The following is a 21817-nucleotide window of genomic DNA, read 5'->3' on the forward strand; positions in this document are numbered from 1 at the left end:
TGGAAACTGCTTCATCTGGCAACCGAGCTGTGAATCTCGCACTCTTAAGGTGTTTTCCTGTGACACATCCTTCTGGCCATGGCAAGCGGGACTGCACCTTCCAGAGTCATCCTGTGCAAACCTCAAGAGAGTTGTAACTCTCTGTCAAAGACTGGTTTGCCTCCCTTACCTTCCCATATCTGAAATACACGACCACATCCAAACACTGGTGTTTGAACCAAGCTAGAGGAATCGTGCCTGCTTCTCACTGCTGGCTGCTAGGGGAGCTGTGACACCTCACATCGCAGGTATCTGCTGATCGAGCACCCTCAGGAGGCAGGGCAGGGCAGCACACAGGCAGCCAACACAATACACAACTGGAATTAATGCTAGCTCCCACCTGGAGCAGCCTTACCCCGTGTTCTTGCAGCTCTGGCACAGAGGACTTGAAGCTGAGCTTGAAAGTGAGCGGGGCGAGACTGTTGTTTGCTATGGTGACAGTCTTCTTCACCGTCTGCCCGATGGAGAGGGCTCCCAGCTTCACCACCTTTCCTTGTGGTTCCACAACATCAACCTGGGGCAGGAGGGATTAGTATGAAGCAAAAGGCAAGGAGGAGGAAAGGTTTTCTACCCCCTCATGGCAGAAAAGCAGAAGAGGGCAAGGGAAGAGGGGTGCGGAAGTGAGACAGAGAGCCATGCTGGCAGGCTGTAACTCGAGTTTTAGGATTTGGATGTCATCCCACCTTCATTTCCGTGCCCCTTCCTTGGATCTCCACAGTCTGGTGGTAAAGGCCATTGATTTCAAAATGGATGAGCTCCTGGTAAGATGCAACCTCTCTGGGATAGAAAGTGATGGGCACCTCCACGGCCCCTCCCGGGAGAAGGATGCACGCTGGGCAGCCCACCTCCAGGTACGCGGTGCCTTCGAACAGGCAGCTCAGGCTGGCAGAAAGCACAGGGAGAAGCAGAGGTGTCACAAGGCTGCGTGTGCTCCACGGGAGACATCAGGGCTGCTCGGGGCTCTCCCGTCTCCTCTCTCTGCATCCTAAGGCCAGGAGGGCCCGGATGGTCCCTCCCGGGGTGTGTTATCCTGGCATGAGGTCTCCTCGTGCTCAGCAGTGGGAAATGGGCTGACCTGGTCCCTTGTGTGGCCAGCACCCCGAGGAGAGGTGAATGATGGCAAATGCATCCCAGGGGAATGCTTAGTGAAGCCTCACAGCCAGCACAGCTGGGCACGAAGGAGCCTGCTGTGTCACAGCAGGAGGGAGCAGCACGTTTGAACATAAAGATAGCATCAATTCAGGGGTAAAGCAGCCGAAAAGCTCAACAAATAGATAGGGGCTTCTGCTGCCAGGCAGGGTGTCACGCTCAGCGTGCAGGATGGGATGGGTCCATGGGCTGCACCCAGCTGCCTGCTGTTGTGGCTTCCCTGGGACGTTTCAGCCAGGCTTTTGGTAAGAGCCCAGGAGCTCAAAGCAGAGCGGTGCAGCCTGCTCAGCCTGCCTGCGACACCCGACCCTGTCTCCTCATGCAGCCCAACCCCTGTTTGGCCAACAGCCCTGCTTGCTGCAAGGACGTGGAGCCAGGACACATCAAGCAAGAGCTGAAGGAGCGTGTGAGGCCCTACCTGACATCCTTGTCTGCTTTGTTCGTGATGACGAGGGTCTGCTGGGCAGGTGGCATCCCAGCCTGGTAGACAAAGCAGGCTCCAAAGTTGAGTCTGGTGGCAGAGAAGTGGATGGCGGGCACTACCACGGTGGCCAGGAACATGCAGATAAATGTGGGACCCTGGCTGATCTGGGGGGCAGAGAGACAGCGTGAGCCAGCTGAAGGGATGGGAACTGCAACCACAAACAGCAGAGGTGGCTGAGGAGGGGCACGGGGGACAATAAGGAAAACCAGGTGCTGAAGGACAGCAGAAGGTGGCCTGGGAGGGGAAGGTTTTTGGGATTTATGGCTCCTGCTGGTACCTGGGGAAGGCGAAGGTCCCGTGCCAAACATGGGTGCCTCACCTGCAGCGTCAGCTCCACGTCCTTTAAAGAGCACATTTTCAGTGGGTGGAAGACCAGCTGGGTCTCCACTTTGCTCTCAGCCTGCACGTTGCCCGTCTGAGGGACAAGGGTGAGGTGCTGCACCCGGGCTGCAGGGCCGCTCAGCTCCCACGAGAAGCTGAAGCCGAATTTTCCGCTATTGTGGATGCTGAAGACGCACTTGGCGCTCTCATTCAGCTGCACCTGCAGGGAGACAGAGGCGAGGACACGTGGAGCACCAGCTGACAGCACGTGCTGCTTCCTCGTGTGCTCCTGGGGCCTTCCTGGGGCTGGGGACCGCTGTCAAGGCTCAGCCTCGCTCTCTTGAGACCAGCTTATACACCTAAACGATGATAACCAAGCCCTGCTCACCTCCTCGAAATCAATGATGTTGATGTCCTGCGTGCTGAGCTCGGTGCTGCAGCCGTCGCCATGCTCACACCTGACGGACACACTCGTGCTGTAGCCACTGGCCTTAATATTCAAGCAGAGGGGCTCCGTCTTCCTCTTGACATCACACTTGAGGTTGAAGACCACCTCTCCTTCCAGTGTCGGTGTGAAGGAGACTGTAAGGGGAAGCCTGGGGAGAGGAGACCCTTTTTGTGCTCCGTTCACCACCTCTGACATCTTTTTTGGCCCTGTACTGCCTGGCTCATGGGAGAGCAGTAACTGATGCAGGGTGCTCTCTTATCACACAGCCGGTGCCAGGTCACAACTCAGCATCTTTTAAGCCACAGCAAAGCCACCCAGAGCTCACATTCTCTCCAGGCACTGGGGCAGGCTGTGAGTGGGCACAGGGACATCCTCAGTGGGTCAGCAGGTGTGCTGGTGGCCTGTGGCACTGCTTGCACAGCCCCTGGCTCAGGGTGAAGCCCCAGAACGTGCTTTTATCATCAAAAATAAAAGATCCAAGCTCACACTTTTCTAGGAAAGGGGCCTGGAAGTCCAGTGAAACCCAGACACAGCCACCAGACAGAGAAACGTGCTGACCCGTGGTGTCCCCAGGGGGGAAGGACTGAAACAAGCTGGACGTGTGCTATTGCTGCGAGTCATCTCATGACTACAGAGGGGAGAAAGCCTCAAAAGCAAGGTGAGCGTGCAACGTTTGGCAGGTGGGAGAGGGCACATGGCCAGGGATGCTGCCGCATTACCTTGAAAGGGGAGCGATGGAGCCTTCCAGGGGCTCTATTTTCACGGAGGTGTTGCATCCCTCTGAGAAGAGAGAGCTTTCTCTGAAGGCAAAGCTGAAGGCTTCCTTCTCGCTGTTGATCATATAGATGGTCTGGTGTACCTTGTGCCCTGGGGAAGGGATGGAGCAGCTGCTGCAAACCCTTTGGCAGCTGGGCCACTGCTGCATGGTACTCCTGGCCAGAGGGGGCACGGGCTTCTGACCCCTGGGATCCCCAGTATCACCCCCAAATCCTCTCTTAGAAGCCCCAGCCATGCACTATGCCCCAAACATCCACGTCTCCCTCCCTTCCCCTTCCTCTCCCTCATACACTCATGTCCAGGATCTGGCTGATCTGCTCACACCAGTGCCTGATCCCATTTCCACCTTCCTTTTTGGAGCTTGCTGGAGCAGGAGGACTGGAGCAGTACACATCTGAGTGTATAAGGTACAACCGTGGTGCTCACCGACTAACAGCAAGTGGAAGTTCAGGTGGGACCTGTCCAGAGTCACCAGCGGGTCCGTGGTGTTGCCCACCAGCTGGAACGGGACCGAAACGCTCTGGTCGGGGATCGTAAAGACCCAGAACGACTCTGTGATGTCCAGATGCCGGGGGATGAATTCAAACTTCATCTGGGGAGAAAGAGGCAAATGAAGGGAAGTTGCTGCCCTTGGCAGGGGTAAGGGAAGAGGGATGCATGCTGCACCATAGAGAAACCCCAGAAAGCTCCACCTTATGCACTGCCAACTCAGAAAGAGGCCACTAACAGCCCAAAGGCATGGCAGGTGGGGTACAGAGTGACAACAGGTTCATCTCCCAGCTTATTTGTGCTGTATTCAAAGGTTTCCTCAAGGTCGTGGCTAAAGCAAGCTCACAGTGAGGTGGGACATCCCGAGAGTTTGGCACAGCTGGTGCCAAACTGGCGTGCATGTGTGCTGGACCCACCTTCTTCTCTTTCTGCACCCACCTCTGCTTTCTTCCCCGGCTGGATCTGCCCTCTCTCCGTGAGGCAGAAGAAAGCTGTCTGTCCTGGTGGAGCTGCAGGGTCTTGGCAAGTCCACTGGAAGGAGTATGCTGAACTGGTTGGGTTCATAACCATGAAGGTCCTGGGCACACAAAGTGAAAAAGACTATGAAGGTGGCATTGGGAGGTCAATAATTCCATCCTGCAGCAGATGTCAGGCACTGCCAGTCCTGGATGACATCCAGTTGTAGGGTACAGGTGGACAATGCTGGCACCATGAACGTTGCGCCTGCTTTTTGGGGGCCCTGTTTGTCTCCGAGGCAGACATAACAACAGCCATTGAGAAAGAAATTAGCAAGGGCATAGGCAAACTTCTGCACATTAAAAAGGTAAAATCAAGTTCAGCAAGACTCCTTTGGAAGGTGATAGTGTCTGTACTAGTTGCAGCCTTTGCTGACCCCGTTGACCGGTGCCTCAAAGGAGCAAAAATGTCCTGAGGATGCTTTTCAAAGGGACAAAGGTTGTATGGCCATGTGACACGGGCTATGCGTGGTCCTCCCAGACCAACCTACACCAACTGAGGAGGCATTACCAGCTGTGATATTGAAGAAAAGGGCAAAGAGAACAAAAAATTGGCCACGTGGTCTTGGCCACTGACCAGCTTGTTCCAGCCACATTTCAGCAGGTCACAGATGTGGTGCAGATGCGCCATGGGGCTTGGAAGAGGAGCTGGAGAGGTCTCTGGTTGAGGGGGGTGACCAAGAGACCATCAACAGGGGCAGCCATGCCCACACCTACCTGCTGTTCCTGCTACACACGCCGATTGCTGCAAACTCGACCACCCTCGTGTTGAGGCCCAGCGTTGTCCCCTTCGGGTTCTGCAGCTCGGGGCTGCGCCTTTCTGCGGTGATGTAGTCGGAGTCTTCCAGCTCGAAGTGGCAAAATGGCATCTGGCTTCTCCCCTTCACGATCACTTCTGGGCCCTTTTGATTCGGCTGCAGGTTGGGAATACTAGGAAGAAAGGGGCTGGTGTTATTATTTCCATACTGCTGGCTGCTTGTGCTGCATCCTCTCTCAGTGCAAGCATTGTCAAACAGAACTGCAAAGCTGATATGGCAGAAACACGAACAGAGGTGTGCCTAGAGCAGCACACAAATTTCTGCATGGAGAAGGAGGTCCTGTTTGTCTGCTAAAGCATAGCTAGGGGTTAGCTGGCCCCTAGACAGCCTTTCTGGATCTCTCATTCCAGATTTTGTAACCCTTCAGGAGCTTAAAAATAAAATGTCATTTCCCACTGTCTCCATATCTGCTTCTACAAGTCCAGTCCATCTTTATTTGGTCCTGAGTGCTCGTTGTTTCTGCAGACTCTTGGGGTTTGCTGTCCCCAGCTCTGCATTCCCACCCCCCAAGTCAGAGGCAATACCATGACTCAGGGTAGCCTGAGTTAACAAGTTAGCGATCCTGGATGCTTCCTACCTGCAGAGCATGCGGCTCTCAAAGTCCCCCATGTACACCGGGGAGAACTTCATCTGGAAGGGCTGCTCCTGGCCGGCAGGGATGGTGCCACTGCAGGGCTCGACAGAGAAGAGCGAGGTGGCACAGACGGTGCTCGGGGGCGAGCTCAGGGAGGACGAGTCGTGCCCCAGAGAGTGGCCCCTCTGGCTGGGCTGGAGCTTCTCAGAGGCACCAGAAGCACAGGAGATGAAATGCCCTGTGGGAAGGAAGAGGTTAGCAGGACATCTTCTTCCAAGAAGGAATCTGGTGCTCCTCCTGCTGCAAGTGGATGGGAGGAGAGACGGGATGCTCTTGGCATGTCCCTAAGGCCATGCTTTCAGCAGGTCTCCCATCGAGGAACAGAGTGGTCAAGGTCATCTTGCTTCTGTGTTACTGCTGGCCGAGTTGTAATCCTGGAAAGTCTCAAGGATAGGTGTGAAAGTGAGGACAGACAGCAGGGAGATTTGGGGGTAGGAGAGGGCAAATAGAGTGAAAAGGTCCAGCAGAACCAGAGAACTGCTTAGATCAAAACACGACACTGAACATCACTCCACAGAAGTGATTCCAGCCTCAGATGAAGGCTATGTCTCTGTTAGCAAATTAAATGAGCCCAGGACTGAAGCCAGCTGCTTCACTCCGTGTTAAACTCTCTCCTTCTCCAGAATGGAGTTACTAGATGCAGACTTCTCCCGCAGAATGGTTTCTGGCCAGCGCTTGCTCCCAAAATATTTCCAGGAACTACTGTCAGAATTGGCCTGGGTCAAACCTGTGCCAACTAGCTGTAGAGATCAGTGTGTTATAGCACCTGGAAAAATGTCTGGGTGCTATTTCATGTCAGACAGCCTCATCTCTTAGGGACAGCATTAAGTCCAGTTTAAATTAGTGACTAAAACACACCGGGCAACCCCAGCTGCCACGAAGAGCCAGTGCCTTACCTTTCAGGGTGGTGAGGAGCAGCTCCCCAGCTCGGCTCGCTGCCCTTTCATCCCCCACGTCCTCCATCCAGGTGTATTCCAGGGCCACGTTCCCTGTGTTGGACAGCTGGAAACTGCAAAGCAAGAGGGAAAACAAAACAAAACAAAGCAAAAAACATAAATTTGAACCAAGTAGAGAAGTAACACTGCCATGTGGGCTCCTGGCACCCTTCTTTGTGCTGAGCAGTGTGTTCTTCCCCAGCCTTGCCTCCATTGCTGTCCTGGGCTGCCAGGGGCAAAGTAATTGCAAGTTTAGAATTTAGAGGAAGGTGCAGACATGGTGCCTGGAAAACTTAACCCAAGGAGTTTATTCCAGCCTCGTGTCTCAAGTTGGCATCATTTTGACAGCAAATGTGTTCTTGAGCAAGTGAGGACTGGCAACATGCAAGGAGAGCAAAACCATGGTTGCTCCCAGCAGAAAGGCCCAGCAGAATTGCACCTCCCTGGCACTGCAGCCAGGAGCATCCCCCTCCACGTCTCAGCAGCCTGATGGAAATTGGAAGAGGTTTATGAAATGGCTGTGCAATGAGCGTGTCAGGGGCTGGTGGTACGGGAGCATGAGTAGAAGGAAAAGCAGCAGCCACTGGAGCCCACCACGGCTCTGGGGAAGCAGGCACTGGCTGTGTGGCGCTGTGCCAGCCCTGGGCAAAGGCTGCTCCCTGCCTGACCTCCACCACTCACGTGAACGTCCTCGTCTGGAAGAGCAAGGTCTCCTTGAACTGAATCGCGTCCGTCTCCAGCTTGAACTCGGCGTAATCAACGACAGCGCTGAGGCGAAGCTCCACCTCGCGGCTGCTCCTCTCCAGGAGGCTGTGTGCTGGTTCTGGGTCTGTCTCAATCACCTCCAAAGAGGACAGGGAGGAATCACTGAGCAGAGCCCAGAAAGCCAGGCTGAGCTTGGAGCCTTTGGGCCTCCAAAATCAACCACGTTTAGGGGTTAGGAAGGACTGTTCCCATTTATTTTCCTGGAAGGAGGAGAAAATCTGACCCTGCTGCTAATCACTAAGGTGTTTGTTCCTCCATGCTGCTTGAAGCAGTCACCACCATGACTGTGAGCACACTGGTGGGGATGATGACCAGCTATCAGTCCCCATGTTCTAATTCTGTAGAGCGACCTTTTTTCCTGGCACCCTACAAATCTGTCATGTCTCTAAATTGGGATTAAGCTCCCCTGGTGGAGCTCCGTGAATAGAGAAACCCAAGAATGAACAAATCTAGAACGTGCTTTCCAAATGTCACGTGTGGGACAACAGCTGCCAGGCATCCTGGGATGGGAATGAATTTACAAGGGAAATCTCTGGCTACTAATGGTAGAAGGTTGGAGGAAAAAAAATGGTTTGGGGGTCTTACAACGGCTCAGAAACCAAAGAAGAGACGCTCAAGAGTGCTTCATCACTAATTATAGGAAACCAAGAGCTTCCAGAGACTATACTCTGGACTCCCATATGACTGCCCCATGCTGCTGGGGCTGCTCCATTATGAGATATCCCACATGATATAGAGACCACAACAGAAATCTCAGCAGCATAAACAGAGCTCACCCAAAATGTGCCAGTGGGCGAGCCAGAGTGCACAGATGAGAGCGAGTTTCACTCTCCACTTCAAAACAAGAGCTAGAGCACAGTGGGGTTAACTCTCCATTGGCACAAAAGGCACTGAATCAGATGAAGAGTTATTAACACCCTAAAATGTGTTCTAAAAGAAAAATGTTCTAAATAAAATGTTCTAAAAATAAAATAACATGGGCTGTAACACTTCTGAGACCGACATTTGCAAGTGACTAAAACACCTCTCACCAACAGACTTCCCCATCTCGTGTGAGCATAACAGGTCGCAGTGAATCCATCTCTCCCCAAAAACACACCGCTGGTTAAAACTCACAGATGGCTCACATTTCAGGGGGAAGCAGGGACTGCTAAGCCAGCAGATGGTGGCCTGCTGCCGTGGCCACCTAGTTTTGTGGAAGCTGGGTGAGCTTTTGCTGTCGTGCTCCTTACCTTCTTCTTGACAGGCCATGTGGCTGCCTGGTCCCTCGTGGTATCCACCCACTTGATGGTGCGCAGGCGGTCGTCCCAGTCGGTGACCTGCTCCGGTGGCAGCTGGAAGGCGATCCTGGCCACCTTGCACCTCACAGGCTGTCTTCTGAAGGTGACTGCCACGTCTGATTTCAAGGTCACTGTGATGTCCTTAGTGCAGCCAGCATGGAGGTGTCCCACCTACAGCAGAGAGCCAACCAAACTGGAATCAGCCACAAGGGCAGGACCGGCAGTGAGGACACCACCTCCCATAGCAGGGAGTCTTTTTGGTGGGGTGGAGAGCCCTGCCCGAACAAAGCTCCATGTCTGGCAGAGTCAGCATCTGCTCGGGGCACTGAAACGTGGCACCAGTATGTGGAAAGTCGCTGGTGGATCCCAGGAGATGTCTGGCAGTGTTTGGGTAATGGGAAAGGCAGAACTGCCTGAGCTCACCTGGGGGGAGAAGTGAAACGGGGGGCCTGCCGGCCACTCGAACCGCATCGCCTCCGCCCGGCTGCGGTTGGTGATCGTGAAGGTGGCCTGGTAGGGCTTCCCAATGTGGCAGTCCCCGAACTGGATGTGATCTGCTCTGACAGCTGTTAAGAAGCACAAGGGATGTCAGCGGGCAGCCAGGTCCATCCACCCCCAGAACATGCACGTCCAACCCTTTTCCTTGCTCCAAGCCCTCTTGCCTCTGGGAGATGCACTTCCCTGTGCTACCCCCATCCCTCAGAGATGTACCCTGACACGTCCCTGAACGTGGTGCAGAGGGATGTGCATTGCAGCATGCCCAGGGCAGGCACGCTCACAGACCACCAGGCCTGGTGAGTGACATGGGATGTCCTGGTGGAGAGGACATGGGATCATACATGGCCTTCATCCCCACAGGACACCACGTGCCAATAGACCTCTTGTGGCCTCGTGTTCCCACGTGTGGCTGCTGTGCAGGCTACAGAAGGCAACAGGATCTGTCCACTAAGGCTATGCCACACCACACTGGCCCAGGGTGAACAGAAACGTGTACTTTCCTATTCTTTATTCCCTCTTGGCAGCCTCTCCTCTCTTACCTTCAATTGTGTCCTCCTCCAGATCGCCCTCAGAGGTCTCCTCAGGGCTCTCCTCAGCGCTGTCTGCCACGAGTCCATGGATATTGTCTATCGTGAAGTCATCCTCGTAGCCTTCACCCACCAGCTGAATGTTGGTCTCTTCGTAGGGGTTGTCCACCACGGACAGGTGGATCTTCCCTTCCACGCGCTGGGGCAGGCTGGGTTTGAAAAGCACGTCGAACTCTGCTGATTCCCCACGGTGCAGGACCAGGGAAGCGGTGTGGGGCTTCGTCCCTGCAGAGTGAAGTGAGAGACAGGGACACAGCTGCACAGAGAAAACACCTCCAGAGGGTATAAGAGGAATAAGTGGCTGCAACCCAGCTGTTTCTAAGCACAGATTCTCCCCCCAGAGGCTCTAGATGTTCCTCCTGTGTTCACAAGACTATGATGACACCATGCATATCCTGAAGTGTCTTAACTTCTTAACACCTGGCTCTCAAACTGCTTCCAGCCAGCTCCTTCCATACCTAAGCTGACTCAAATAGTGTTTTCAGCTTCTGGTGGCTGGCTGTGGGATCAAGGGCTGCCTTCATTCAGGCTGGTAGCACCCCACACACAGCAAAGACCTCGGATGGTCCAACTGAAGTGCTGATAGTTCCCCAGGACTTTCCCACAGCTTGACCCACCATGCCCAGAAGAGCAGAAAAAATTCCTACAGCTTGCTAGGAAGAAATTCTGGAGCAGCACAATCTGTGGTGCAAAGTCCACGTGAAAAGGTAGGGGTAGAGAAAGCCCCAGGGAAGAAACTGTCTCTAATACCTGCTGCTTGGCCAAACCATAAGCAGGGCACACCCTTCCCTGTGTGGATGACCACACTCCATCTACCTTCTCCAGCAGAGTCCTCCTTCATACCTGCAGCCTGGTAGATGCACTGCGTGGTTGGCCGGGCTCTCAGGAAGAAAACTCCCCCTTCGTCCAACAGATCTATCATCACCTGAGAAAAGGGAACACAGCAAGACCGCATCTGTGAGGGTACAGGAGAACCCATGGACCACCACCGAGCTGCTGCTGGTCCACCACTAGGAACCCAGCACGCTGCTCTGCTTCACACACAACTCTTAGCGTGAAGTGGAAGTAAAATCAGACAGAAAAAGTGGTCAGAGGTGATGGAACGTAGTTAAAATATAAGTAAACAGGACAGAGTATTAAGAAGTAATGAGCAGAATGGAATTAAACAACAACTGAGTTTAATGAAAATGTAGTAAAAACGTGGTCAGATAGAAAATAACGTAACTAGGACACCACACATTGCCACTGAGAACCAAAACGTGAGCAGGGAGGGCTGGGAAGGGGTCATGCAGGGTAGCAGCACATCCCAGCTGTGTTTTCTGGGGCCTCTCTCTCCTCCACGGGAGGAGGGCTTGTTCCCAGAGCAGAGGGTGCATTTCCCAAGCAGGTCCTCACCTGGACGGGTACGCCACCAGCGTTATGAAGGACCAGAGGGAGCTTTTCGGAGTCACCCAGCAGCAGCTTCTTGAAGAGGAGCAGAGGGTTCCCTCCCTTACTGTGAAGGACCGGGCGCAGGACTGTGACCCGAGGCAGATTCCCCTCTCCACTGATATCAAACGTCAGGCTTTGGGCTTTAATTGCTGCAGGGCTGCAGGAGGGGCAGAGGAGAATTCGTTGTTGGCTGGCAATAACCCGTTTTCCATTTGCCAGGCAATGAATGTGTGCCACCCACAGCACCCCTTGTCCCTATCCTCCCATGTCCTGAACTTGGTTCTAGGACAGAGTAACCAGCTGCTTTTACAAGGGCTGCAGTTGTTTTTTAATATGGAATACCATGATGTACCCTAGGTTAATCACATACAGCCATCTCCTTGGAACATAAATGAGGAAGAGATAATGTATGGTGGCTTCCTGCCACAGAAACCACTTCATCCAGCCCTTTGGCCTTGGAAAGCCCCAGCTCAGCAGCTGCACCTCCACTTTTTTTCTGATTCACTAACTTCCAGTGGGCTACCTAATGTTGAGCAGACTTCATAGCCAATAATACACACTAAACTATGACTCTTACTCTTCTTCCCTGCTCTACCTAGTAGTTACTACATGATCCAGTGCTAACTCTTCTTCCTAGGGCTACTACAAGAGCCAGGATTGATGACAGGTCCACATCCTGCCAGAGGAGAAGCAGCTATCAGAGAGGTCCCCCCGTGAGCTCACAGGGTGCATTACCTTGTCTGGGCATCAAGTGAAGCTTCAAAAGTGCACTGGTAGCTCTGCATGGTTTGTGGAGTGAAGGCCACTGTGGCGAAGGTGTGGGAGCGGCTGGGCACACACATCTGGACGGGGTCCACCTCAAAAACATCGCTGATGCGGCTGTTGGGCTGGGGGAAGCACACGGAGCAGAGTTAGGAGGAAACACCCTTCTGTGTGATGTAGTCTGATGCACGTCGTGGTGGCTGGGGACAGGACAGGACCCTTCTGTCTTGGGGGGTGACTCCAAAGTGGTGCTGGCCTCAGAGACGGAGCTGCCATAAAGCCCAGGAGGGCCAAAGCTTGCTCTGAGTGCTTCCACAAACAGAGGAATGAGCCAAAACCTTGCTTGAGACATGCTGAGTTCAAACCAGCTGCCACCTGGGGCTGCTGCTCTCCCCCATAGCTTCATCTGCACAGAGCTGGACTAGAACGGGTGAGGTGCACCTGGAGAACGAGGCAGGCTCCTACCTTAGAAGAACAACAATCACCTTGGCTTCTATTTCTTACCTTACCAGAGATGGGTCTGATGGAGAGGACCACGTTGCAGGGGACTTTGCCCACATTGCGGATCTTGAAGCGAGCAGTGGCCCGGTGCCCAACCAGGACGTTGGTGAAGATGAACTTGTTCTCGTCTGTGATGAACACGCCCTTGTCCTGCACGGTCTGCAGGATCTGGCAGAGGTTGGTGTTGCTGCAGATGCAATGTTCCTCAAAGATGGACCCTACATCGTCAGCCACAAATGCTGCGAGAAGAAAGGAGGGAGGGCTGAGATGGAGAAGGCTTCCTGCTGGGTTTAGCTGGACCTCGTTGGCCTCACAGAAGGCTTGATAAGCCCCTTCTGGCCAAGTCACTGCAAAACTCTTGCCTGGAAGCCCAGGAACCCTCAGTCTTAAAAGGGCATTGCTTCCTCTTTGCCCTTTCTTGTACCCCTCCCAGCCTCTTCCACTGGTGCACATGAAAACCCTCGGGGGTTGCAGCCCTTTCAAGAGGTCTGGGTGCTCAGCAGCAGCAGGTCTGGCCACGGGAACCTGGGGATGGACGTACCTGGGAGGCAGGACTCAGCCAGCAGGGTATAGGGGATGCCCAGGGGGTTGTCACTGGGGTCCCTGTCGCTGATATCGATGGAGAGGTGCTCCTCACACAGCCCCAGTGGCTCTGCGTGGCAATCCACTGTGATTGTCTGCTCGTCCCCAGGATGGATGGAGCCGAAGCCGGGGTACACCGTGAACATGCCCACGGTGAAGCGAGCCTGCAGAAAGAGCCCCGGGAGAGGCTGAGGGCTGGCAGCCTGGCCTTGGGCATCCCCAGCAAGGACTGTACCACCTCCTGGCCTCCAGATGGGCCAAGGGCAAGAAGGGATGGTCCAAGGCCCAGGGGCAGCCCCAGGATGAGAGGGCAGGGAAGGGAGAGCCCCAAAGGGCTCCAGGTCTGAGCCTCTGCTGGTGGCTGGGAGGCGATGGAGATCCAAGCACCTGCACACACAGACCATGTCCCATCCTGCAGCCGTGAGCCCCGTCCCAGGCGCAGTCAAGTCCCCTGACCCTGCCACACGCTGGGGGAGCAGGAGCCACTCACCTGCATGGAGGTGTTCGTCTCCTTCTGCAGGGACTGCTTGCTTTGCTTCGCAGAGGTTATCACCTTGCCTACGTTTTCATTCTCCTGGGAGTGGTTGGATTTCTTGTAAAGGGCGCTGGGGGGAGAAAGCAGAAACACCCACGGTGCTGAGCTCCCCCAGCCATCCTCTGAGGCCAGGGGCTGACCTTCCTCCCTATGAAGGAAATCCTTCCAGGTTCACATTCCTGATGGCTCCTTCTGCTGCCACAGGGCAGGGACAGATCAGCTGTACCACCAGCTTTGTCCTACACCTGGGGACGCTGAGGCATTTTGGGTCCCCTGCTCACAAAGGGACCAGGACCCAGTGCCCAGCCTGCTGGTCACACGCCTTTCTGCAGCCCTGGCTGGGAAGGGTGCTGCAGCTCTTCCCTCACCTTTTCCTTGCCAGCCCAGACACATCCTGGTCTGCTCTGCAGACGAGGAACTTAAAGTCGAGGCTGCCTCTGTTCTCCAGCGTGATGGTGCAGGTTTTCTTGGTGCCGTTGACCAGGGCGCCGAAGTTGATGAACGAGGCCGGGGTGATGCTGTACTTGCTGAACACAGCTTTGGCGGACACCCGCACGGGGATGATGGCGATGGTCTCCCCTCCATTGCAGAGGCTGGGCTCAATCACCTGCAGCCAGGGGAGGGGTTGGTAAGGCAGCAAGGCAGCCAGCCCCGCTGTCCCCTAATGCCACCCCATGTCCCCTTCAACCGCCCCTATTTAAATCCAGCTGTTTCAATGCCTCCTCCAGAGCCAGATTTTCAGCTCTACTTAAGAAGCGTCCCCAACAGCTTCTGGAAGACTGCTGTATACATCTAAGAGAGGGTTCCCCAGCTAAACCTTTCCTTCTAGGGGACACACGTCCTGCTAACACCTGGACAAGTGCCCCCCTGGCTTGGGCAGCTCACCTGGCACTTCAGGATGGGTTTGTCCTCGATGCTTATTTCTGCCTTGGGGTGGAAGAGCAGCTGGACCTGCACGGGGCGCTCAGAGACGGTCAGCATGCCTTCCTGTGGCTGGATAGAGAAGTGGGATGCCAAGTCTGGGATGCTGGTATCTGCATTTTCTATCAGGAAGCTGGGGACAAAGGGAAGGAACAAAGACCTCTGTGGTTAGAGGTCCTGGGTGGCAGCAGCACAGCCAGCACCTTGCATAGGACCTTAAGGAAAAAAAAATAAATAAATAAATGAAAGGGTCCATTTCTGCTTGGGAAATCCCAGATTTTGACACAGACTACAGACAAGAGTGCTGTAAGCTCACTTCAACACTGATTTTGTCATTCCCTCCTTTGAAGACCTTCACAGAGAGAAATGAGTACACCCTCAAACGAAGGGAACCAATCTCAGCAGTACGGGGAGCTTAAATTTCAGCCTCTTCTTTTGGTTCCTGCTGAGCCGTAAAGAACTACTTGTGACTGCATTCTCCGTTAAAATATTTGAGGTACAAGAGCCTGGATTTTGTGTTTACTCAAACTATGAGGAAGCCAGCATGGGAAAAGGTTCCAGCCATGGACAGACCGGGACACAGAGCTGGGCAGAGGGTGGCACTGTGCATGGACAGAGCAGGCAGCCAGAGCTGCAACCCACCTGTATGCGATCTCGTACTTCCCTTTGTTCTTCAGGGTCAGTGCTTGCTTTGTATCATCCAGCACCTTAAGGACTCCAAAATCCACGTTGCCATCTGTACCTGCAGTGTTCCCACAGAGAGAGGTAGTAGATGGTGAATATCTGAGAGCTGCTGGAGGCTGCACCAAGCAACAAGGTACATAAACAAAGTTCTCAGACATCACAAAATCCTCAGCAGGTTTCCCCATCCCGGGAGCTTTCCCTAGCTGCTCTGCTGCCCTTTCTCCTGCTTGGAGAGCACCTGCAGGGGTCAGCAGCTAACGAGCCTGGTTTCCATCTCTCTGCTTCCAAGCACAGATCCACCAACTCTATGTGCTACGCTGCGCCTCCAGGAGGTGCCAGCTGCCTGCAACCTGGACTATGTTGGTTTGGGTGCAACCACTGACCTTTAGGGATGGTGATGCTCAGAGCAACATCATAGGCCTCCGCGTGGATCTGGATATTTTCAATCTGAACAATCCCCAGGATGTTCTCTGCATCTGAAACCTGAGGCAGCAAGAAACAAACACTGCTCGGACGATTCTCCTCTATTCTTTCAGTAGGTGACAGAATGGTCCTTGTCTCTACTGGCTGGCTCCACCATGGCCTCCCCTGCTTTGTGGGCTATCAGTCTCTTAAATCACCCAGCACTCTCACCGAAAGGCAGCCATGGGGGACAAAATCCCAGGGTGAGAGTTTGCTGCCCTATGTTAAAAGCCACAGATGGACTTCAGGATGGGTGCTGAGAACGCACCAACATCTGGACAACCAAACGACAGCATTCAGCCCTGCAGAGCAGCAAGGTGCTGTGGCATGGGCTCAGGATGCTGCCCCGTGATCCGGGCTGACACCACGTGGGGACAACACCCGGCTGTCTGGGATGGGGATGCTCGGGGATGCATTGCAAATACAGTTTGAGGCAGCAGGCGTCAGGGGCACAGCTTGTGTCTGCAGGTACATCTCTCCCTCACTCCACAATTTACTTGCTGTGGTGGTTTTACACTTGCTCGATGAAGCTCGGCTGCAAGAACACCCTAGTAGTCACCTGGTTTCCAAAAAGCCATTCTTCAGCAGGAGCCCCTTGCTGCTAAGGCCTGCCCATCCCAAAATCACAAGCAGAAGGAAGCTCAAGAAGCCTCCTCCTTTAGCCCTCTTTGAAGGATACCCTCCCTGCACTGCCTCCATCCCTCAGGACCTCAGGTGAGCCTTGCCGGGGAGAGCAGGGTGCCCTCACCTCCAGCCGGATGGTCTTCTTCACGCTCAGCGCCTTGGTGGCCATGAAATGCAGGTACACCTCCAGCTCTGTGCAGGGCCCCACCACGCCTTCGTCCTGTGACACCAAGAAGTCCTCGCCGAGGTTTTCCAGCCCGCTGAGCCTCCAGGCTGCGGGCAGCGGGTTGGAGTTTCGCAGCACCAGCTTCTTGCTGTCCCTCCTGCAGGGACACGGGGATGCTCAGCACCGGCGGCTGGGCGAGCATCGCGACTGGAGGCAGCTTGGGGCAGCCCCACGGGTGGGACCAGTTGGGTGTCTGCCCTATGTGATAAGCCTGAGAGGTGAGGTCCTGGGGGACAGCAGCCAGAAAAAGGGAGTTAGGGAAGGGCAACTGGACTGCTGTGGTGTTTGGAGAGCTGGAGCTGAACCAGCGGGCTCTTCCCCTGGGAAAAGAGAGACATTGATGAAGCAGTGGCTCAGGGCCACAGCACGTGGAACAGGGACTTCTCCAGCATGTCCAGCTGGAGTCAGCTAACACGAGCACTGGGGCACACACAGCTCTGCTGTGGATCAGGATACCCAACGCCCAGCACTGCTGGGGACTGTGGAGCTCATGGCCACCACGGGATGTCCCAGCCAGCGAGGAATGGTGAGCTGGAGACTGGGAAGTGATGAGGGGAGGAGAGATGTCAGTCCAGCCCCATCCTAAGCAGGCACACGGCCAGCCAGAGAGCCCAAACTGCTCTTGTCCCTGCCCTAGCGTGTGGCTGACCTGTGCAGCAGCAGCTTGTCGAAGTGCACCTGCTTGGGGCTGACCCCCAGCTCCACCCGCACCCCCTGGCAGCACAAGGGGAAGACCACCGGCTCCGGGTTCTCCTTAATGCAGCACACGAGGTTGTCTTCAATGAGGCCAGCTGACGTGGGGTACGCCCAAAGGCTCAGCTCCTAGCCCCCCAAAAAAGCAGAGAAGAGGGTTTGGTGAGCAGGAGGAGCAGCCCCTGGGTGCTGCCACCGCTGCCTGCCTGTCCCCTACCTGCTTCTCGTTGGGTTTCAGCGTCATGCTGGGAGGGTCCAAAAGGAACGTGTCTGCTTTGAGGTCGTGCTCAAAGAAGAAATGCACCTCTGCTTCCAAGGAGGTGGTGTTGAGGATGGTTATCTTCTCGCAGTTGCTGGGGTAGTTCTGTGCCTTGTACCTGTCCACAGAAGGGGAGAAGGCTGCAGCAGAGCTGCTGGAGTCATTGCCTTTATCACCCACCGAGGCCAGTGCTGTGTCCTGGCAGGAGGATGCTCTCTGCAGCCTCCCAGGATGACCCAACAAGCAGGCTAAGAAAAAGGAACACATTCAGGGGCACGTTGCATGGTGGGCTCAGCCTTCTGGCACCTCCACGTTTGCACCTTCACCTGGTGCCCCTGTCCTAGAAGCGTGACGATGCACAAGACACTTAAAGAAAGAGCATTTTGCAAAATGCAAATTCAAGTGTTCCTGCACAAATAAAAGCCAGTCAGGCACATGGCCCCTTCCCCACTGCTTTGATAAGTTTCTTTCCCTGCAGGGTTTAAAAAATGCTTTTGCAAAGGGATTTTAAAAATAGTTTAGCTTTTCTCATTCAGAAAAGCCATGAGACTGCCTTGTGTTTCATGGGTTTGCTCAAAGTCTCAGGAAGAGAAAAAAAAGAAAAGGATGCATTCCCAAGAGGAGAGCTAAATTTAACAAGTGTCCCTTCCCTAAGGTGTGAAATAGCACTTGGAGTTAAATGGTTAAATAGCAAACAGAAACCTGAGACCATTCATCAGGCTGGCTAAAGATCCCCTTCTGTTTTTTTAAAAAATCAAAAAATAAAGTTTTTATTTCATTCCCCTGAGTTGTAAAATACCGCTAGATCTCCAGGGCTCCCATAAAGATAAGGGCTTCATTTCTAATATTAAAAAAAAAAAAAAGAAAAAAAAAAAAGATCAGAGTTAAAAATAGACACACCAGCAGCTCCAATGACTTTTTATAAGCAGACCTTATCCAGCAGTAAGTTTCAGGAAAACATAAATCCTATTTTTCTTCCTCTGCAGGTCACACACATACACATTGACAGGCCACATCATAAAGCCTGACTACATTACAAATCAATCAGTGGTTTCCAACACCGTCCACAGAGTAATTGCTCGTTCAGTCTGCTATTAAGCTTGTTTTCCTAAGTGATGAGTCTGAGATGGGGAGGGAGGGCACAGGGTGCCTCCAAAACTGCCACGCAGCCCTGGTGGGGGGCACCAGGCTGCCCATGGCTGGCTGGGGAGCACTTACCAGTCTCTGGACTTCCCGCAGAGCAGCGGCCCGAAGTGGAATACGCCTGTGCTCATGATGTACTGCTTGAAAACAATGTCACCATCTGCCTTGCTCTTCCTCCGGTGAGGAAACACCAGCCTGGACAGGGAAAAAAAGCAAAAGGATGAGAAGCTCTAAGTGGAAAAGCTGGCCAGAAAGCCACAGCCCTCAGCAGCAGCTGGGGTTCCCTGCTCCCAGCACGGGATGAGATGTTTGGGTGCTCAGGCAGCACACGATGGAGCTCAAAGGAGCCACGAGGTGGTGAGGAGGTGGTCACTGGGGCACAACGGGCAGCCCTAGCTCCAGGGGCAGGCAGAGCAGAAAGCTCGTACAGAGCAGCCTTACCGTGGGTCCTGGCTGATGGTGGGGTACAGGCAGGTGCCCCTGCAGTGCAGCTGGTGCAGTCGGTTTGTCCCCAGGATCTCAAAATGCAGCGTCTGGTCAAACTGGCCCAGCACCGTGGAGCTGAAGTGGACCTTCAGTTCAGCCTGGCCACGGGCAGGCACGATCCACCGGAAGCTATTCAGCCTGGTGGTTAAAAAAGATGCTTCAAGATGTTGCTAACGAGAAAACCAGAGCAGGAGGAGGGCTGGGGACTCACTGTCCCAGGACTACCCATCTGGTGGGACGGCCAGCGCGCCCACCGCCTCCCTCTGCCCTCGGGGCTCACCTGAGGGGCTTCCCCAGAGGTGGGCCCAAGTCCACGCTGCTTTGGTCCACCTCAGGGGGACGTGGTGGTGGTGCCCCCATGCCCAGTCCCTGGGGATGTTTCTTGCTCCGGCCAGAGCTCCGCCTCTCTTTTAGAGCCTCCCGGATGCCCTCAGCCTTCTCTTTCCTCGACCGGCCTCTGGTGGGGGTGACCTGCTCCTCCGATGCCTTGGCACCAAGGAAGAAAAGGGAGAGAGAAGTGAGACTGGCCCTGAGACATCCCCGTCCTGCAGCCGTCCTTCTCCATCTCACCCACCCTCCACACCCCGTCCAGCCCGGCCCTCTGCCCTGGCACCTTCACAGTGAGTGTGATGGGAGCATCCATGAGGCTCTCCGTTTCCTTCTTCTCTTCTTCCACCACCGCCCCTTCTGGTGCAACAAGGATGAAGTGCTTGAGGGCTTCTCCTGCAGGGGCCACCCTCTTCTCTGGGTAGTGGATCACTGAGTAAAATGTGGTAGGAGGAATGGGAGGCCCCGAGGGACCCAGTCCCAGGCTATCCAGGATCTAAAAGATAAGAGAAAACCCTGTTTGTCCTTCATCATCTTCATCCTCATACACTTTCCCTACAGGCACTGAACTTTTGGCAATGTTTTGATATGGAGTACTGTGCTTTTTTATGCCCGGTGGGGTAGGGTGGGGTGGGGAGTCTCCAGAGCATTGCCAGGACCTATGAGTGGGACCTAGAGGAAGCAATGACCACGAGTCACCCTGCCCTGGGACCATTTTTAATGATTTGCAGACCAGGAAAGTCTTGGAACAGACAAGATGCTTGAACAGGGAGTGCTCCCTCTTTCCACCCACATGAGGGACACTGAGAACCTCCCCAGCCACATGGCTGCTGAGGACCCACGGTGGAACAAGCCTGGGACAAGGCTCTGTGCTGATGTCACCCGGTGGGACACAAAGCACCAGGACCCAAACCTCAGCACCCGGGCCCCGAGGGGCTTTACCTCCTCTGCCGTGGGCAGCTTGCCACTCTCCAGGATCTTCCCCGTAGCATCTTCTGCGCTCAGCACCTGGATGTCCAAGCAAGGCACCCCGACATCCTGGCCCTTGGCTGACGAGTCTGCACCTTCCCGTTCCGGCCCAGAAAACCGGCACTCGATAGCCTTCAGTTTTTCCAGCCGCTCCCTCTCTGCCCGCTCCTTCTCCAGCCTCTCCTGGCGCTCCTTCTCTCTGTCCTTCCGGCTCTTGCGGCTGGAGGGAGGTGGGTGCTGATCTTCTGCTGGGTGCCTTGCCTCCTCTTGGCTCAGAAGGGACAGCAGAATGCCCTGAGCCCTGTCCCAGGATGACAAAATATACGCGATGTCTTTCTGTGATGCCTCATAGATCTTAAACCTCTTGGCCAAGACCTTCTCGCTATCGCTCATGGTCTTCTGCTTGGCTTCCTCTTGTTCATTTTTTGTGGGTTGCACAGCTGCCCCCGTGCTGCCATCCGTCAGGGGAACCTTGCTCCGCTTTTTCTTATCTTCCTTGTCACCTGCAACAGAGTCCAGGTGCCCCTTCTTGTCGACCCCTTCGTTGATGTCCGAGCGGTTGCTGGTGGACACGTTGGTGTTGCTGGTGGAGGTGGTCAAATTCTGGGCAGGAGGAGAGGGGAAAAGAAGTGAGCACTTCAAAGCACCGACCCCAGTGCTGTGGGATGGTGATGATTGAGGTGGAGATCAGAACACCCTGGTGGAGAAGCACTGTGATCAACCAGCATGGTTTCCCAGCCCAGTCCCATGTTTCCCTGGCCAGGTACCCATCCCTGGGCACAGAAGCGTGTGGCTTCTTGTGGGGTGGTACAACTCAACAGGAGGGTCCTTCTGTTTTGGGCTTTTCTCCTCTCTGTAAACACAGCCACCCACCTGTCTGCCTCCGTGCTGGCTTTTCTTCCCCAAGGCACTATCTTTTTCTTTCCCAAGCTCTCTCTTCCCCCGCCTGGACTTCTTCTTCATCTCTTCTTCCTCCCTCAAGCGTTCCAGTTCTTGCTTGAGCTTTTCCTCAAGCTCTCGAGCCAGCCGCTCCATCTTCCTTCAGCAGACCAAACAGAAAACATCCCTGACAGTCACCACCAGAAAGCTGGGCTGGCTGCAACCCCAGCTGGTCCCCTGCTTCATTGACTGACCCTGAGGCCAGGCAGAGCCATTAGACCACCTCTGCGGGCTTCCCTCAACCTGAGGAGATTGGGAACACCTGAACTGAGGAAAGGTAGGAAGGGCCAGCCAAGTCTGGGTCAAAATTGTGCAGCTCCTCTGATAAGATCCACCGGCTCCCTGCAGCCAGGGCCTAAGCTGGAGGGCTCGCTGCTAAAATAACGGAGAGGTCGTCCTCATCTCCCTGGAGAAAAGCTCCTTCCCCTCTTGGGAACTGGTGAGGTGGAACTGGCACTGCAGTGACACTTCTGGCTTGTGTTTTAAAACCCTCTGAGCTGGACCAAGGTCTCCAGCAGCCTGCTGGCACCCAGT

At 54.5% G+C, this 21817-nt stretch overlaps 1 protein-coding gene across 1 annotated transcript in view; it reads right to left on the bottom strand.

Annotated features, from left to right (window-relative positions):
- The window catches only part of HYDIN (HYDIN axonemal central pair apparatus protein), a 111956-nt gene that overhangs the window by 4870 nt on the left and 85269 nt on the right, over positions 1–21817 (bottom strand). Inside the window, exons 43-76 of the mRNA XM_032195647.1 lie at positions 21218–21383; positions 20318–20947; positions 19662–19871; positions 19329–19534; positions 19004–19186; positions 18638–18757; positions 17378–17537; positions 17117–17289; positions 16366–16564; positions 15539–15638; positions 15114–15213; positions 14436–14604; positions 13919–14157; positions 13506–13620; positions 12975–13179; positions 12437–12672; positions 11906–12057; positions 11135–11327; positions 10556–10664; positions 9692–9964; positions 9078–9220; positions 8607–8825; positions 7291–7451; positions 6571–6683; positions 5618–5852; positions 4940–5152; positions 4146–4284; positions 3645–3810; positions 3161–3308; positions 2382–2589; positions 1992–2213; positions 1607–1776; positions 723–921; positions 395–553 (exon numbers count right to left, since the gene is read on the bottom strand). Of these exons, the coding sequence (XP_032051538.1) occupies positions 395–553; positions 723–921; positions 1607–1776; positions 1992–2213; positions 2382–2589; positions 3161–3308; positions 3645–3810; positions 4146–4284; positions 4940–5152; positions 5618–5852; positions 6571–6683; positions 7291–7451; positions 8607–8825; positions 9078–9220; positions 9692–9964; positions 10556–10664; positions 11135–11327; positions 11906–12057; positions 12437–12672; positions 12975–13179; positions 13506–13620; positions 13919–14157; positions 14436–14604; positions 15114–15213; positions 15539–15638; positions 16366–16564; positions 17117–17289; positions 17378–17537; positions 18638–18757; positions 19004–19186; positions 19329–19534; positions 19662–19871; positions 20318–20947; positions 21218–21383 (6433 nt within the window). The remainder of the gene's footprint in view (positions 1–394; positions 554–722; positions 922–1606; positions 1777–1991; positions 2214–2381; positions 2590–3160; positions 3309–3644; positions 3811–4145; positions 4285–4939; positions 5153–5617; positions 5853–6570; positions 6684–7290; positions 7452–8606; positions 8826–9077; positions 9221–9691; positions 9965–10555; positions 10665–11134; positions 11328–11905; positions 12058–12436; positions 12673–12974; positions 13180–13505; positions 13621–13918; positions 14158–14435; positions 14605–15113; positions 15214–15538; positions 15639–16365; positions 16565–17116; positions 17290–17377; positions 17538–18637; positions 18758–19003; positions 19187–19328; positions 19535–19661; positions 19872–20317; positions 20948–21217; positions 21384–21817) is intronic.

This window comes from Aythya fuligula, chromosome 12 (genome assembly GCF_009819795.1).
Source record: "Aythya fuligula isolate bAytFul2 chromosome 12, bAytFul2.pri, whole genome shotgun sequence".
NCBI lineage: Eukaryota > Metazoa > Chordata > Aves > Anseriformes > Anatidae > Aythya > Aythya fuligula.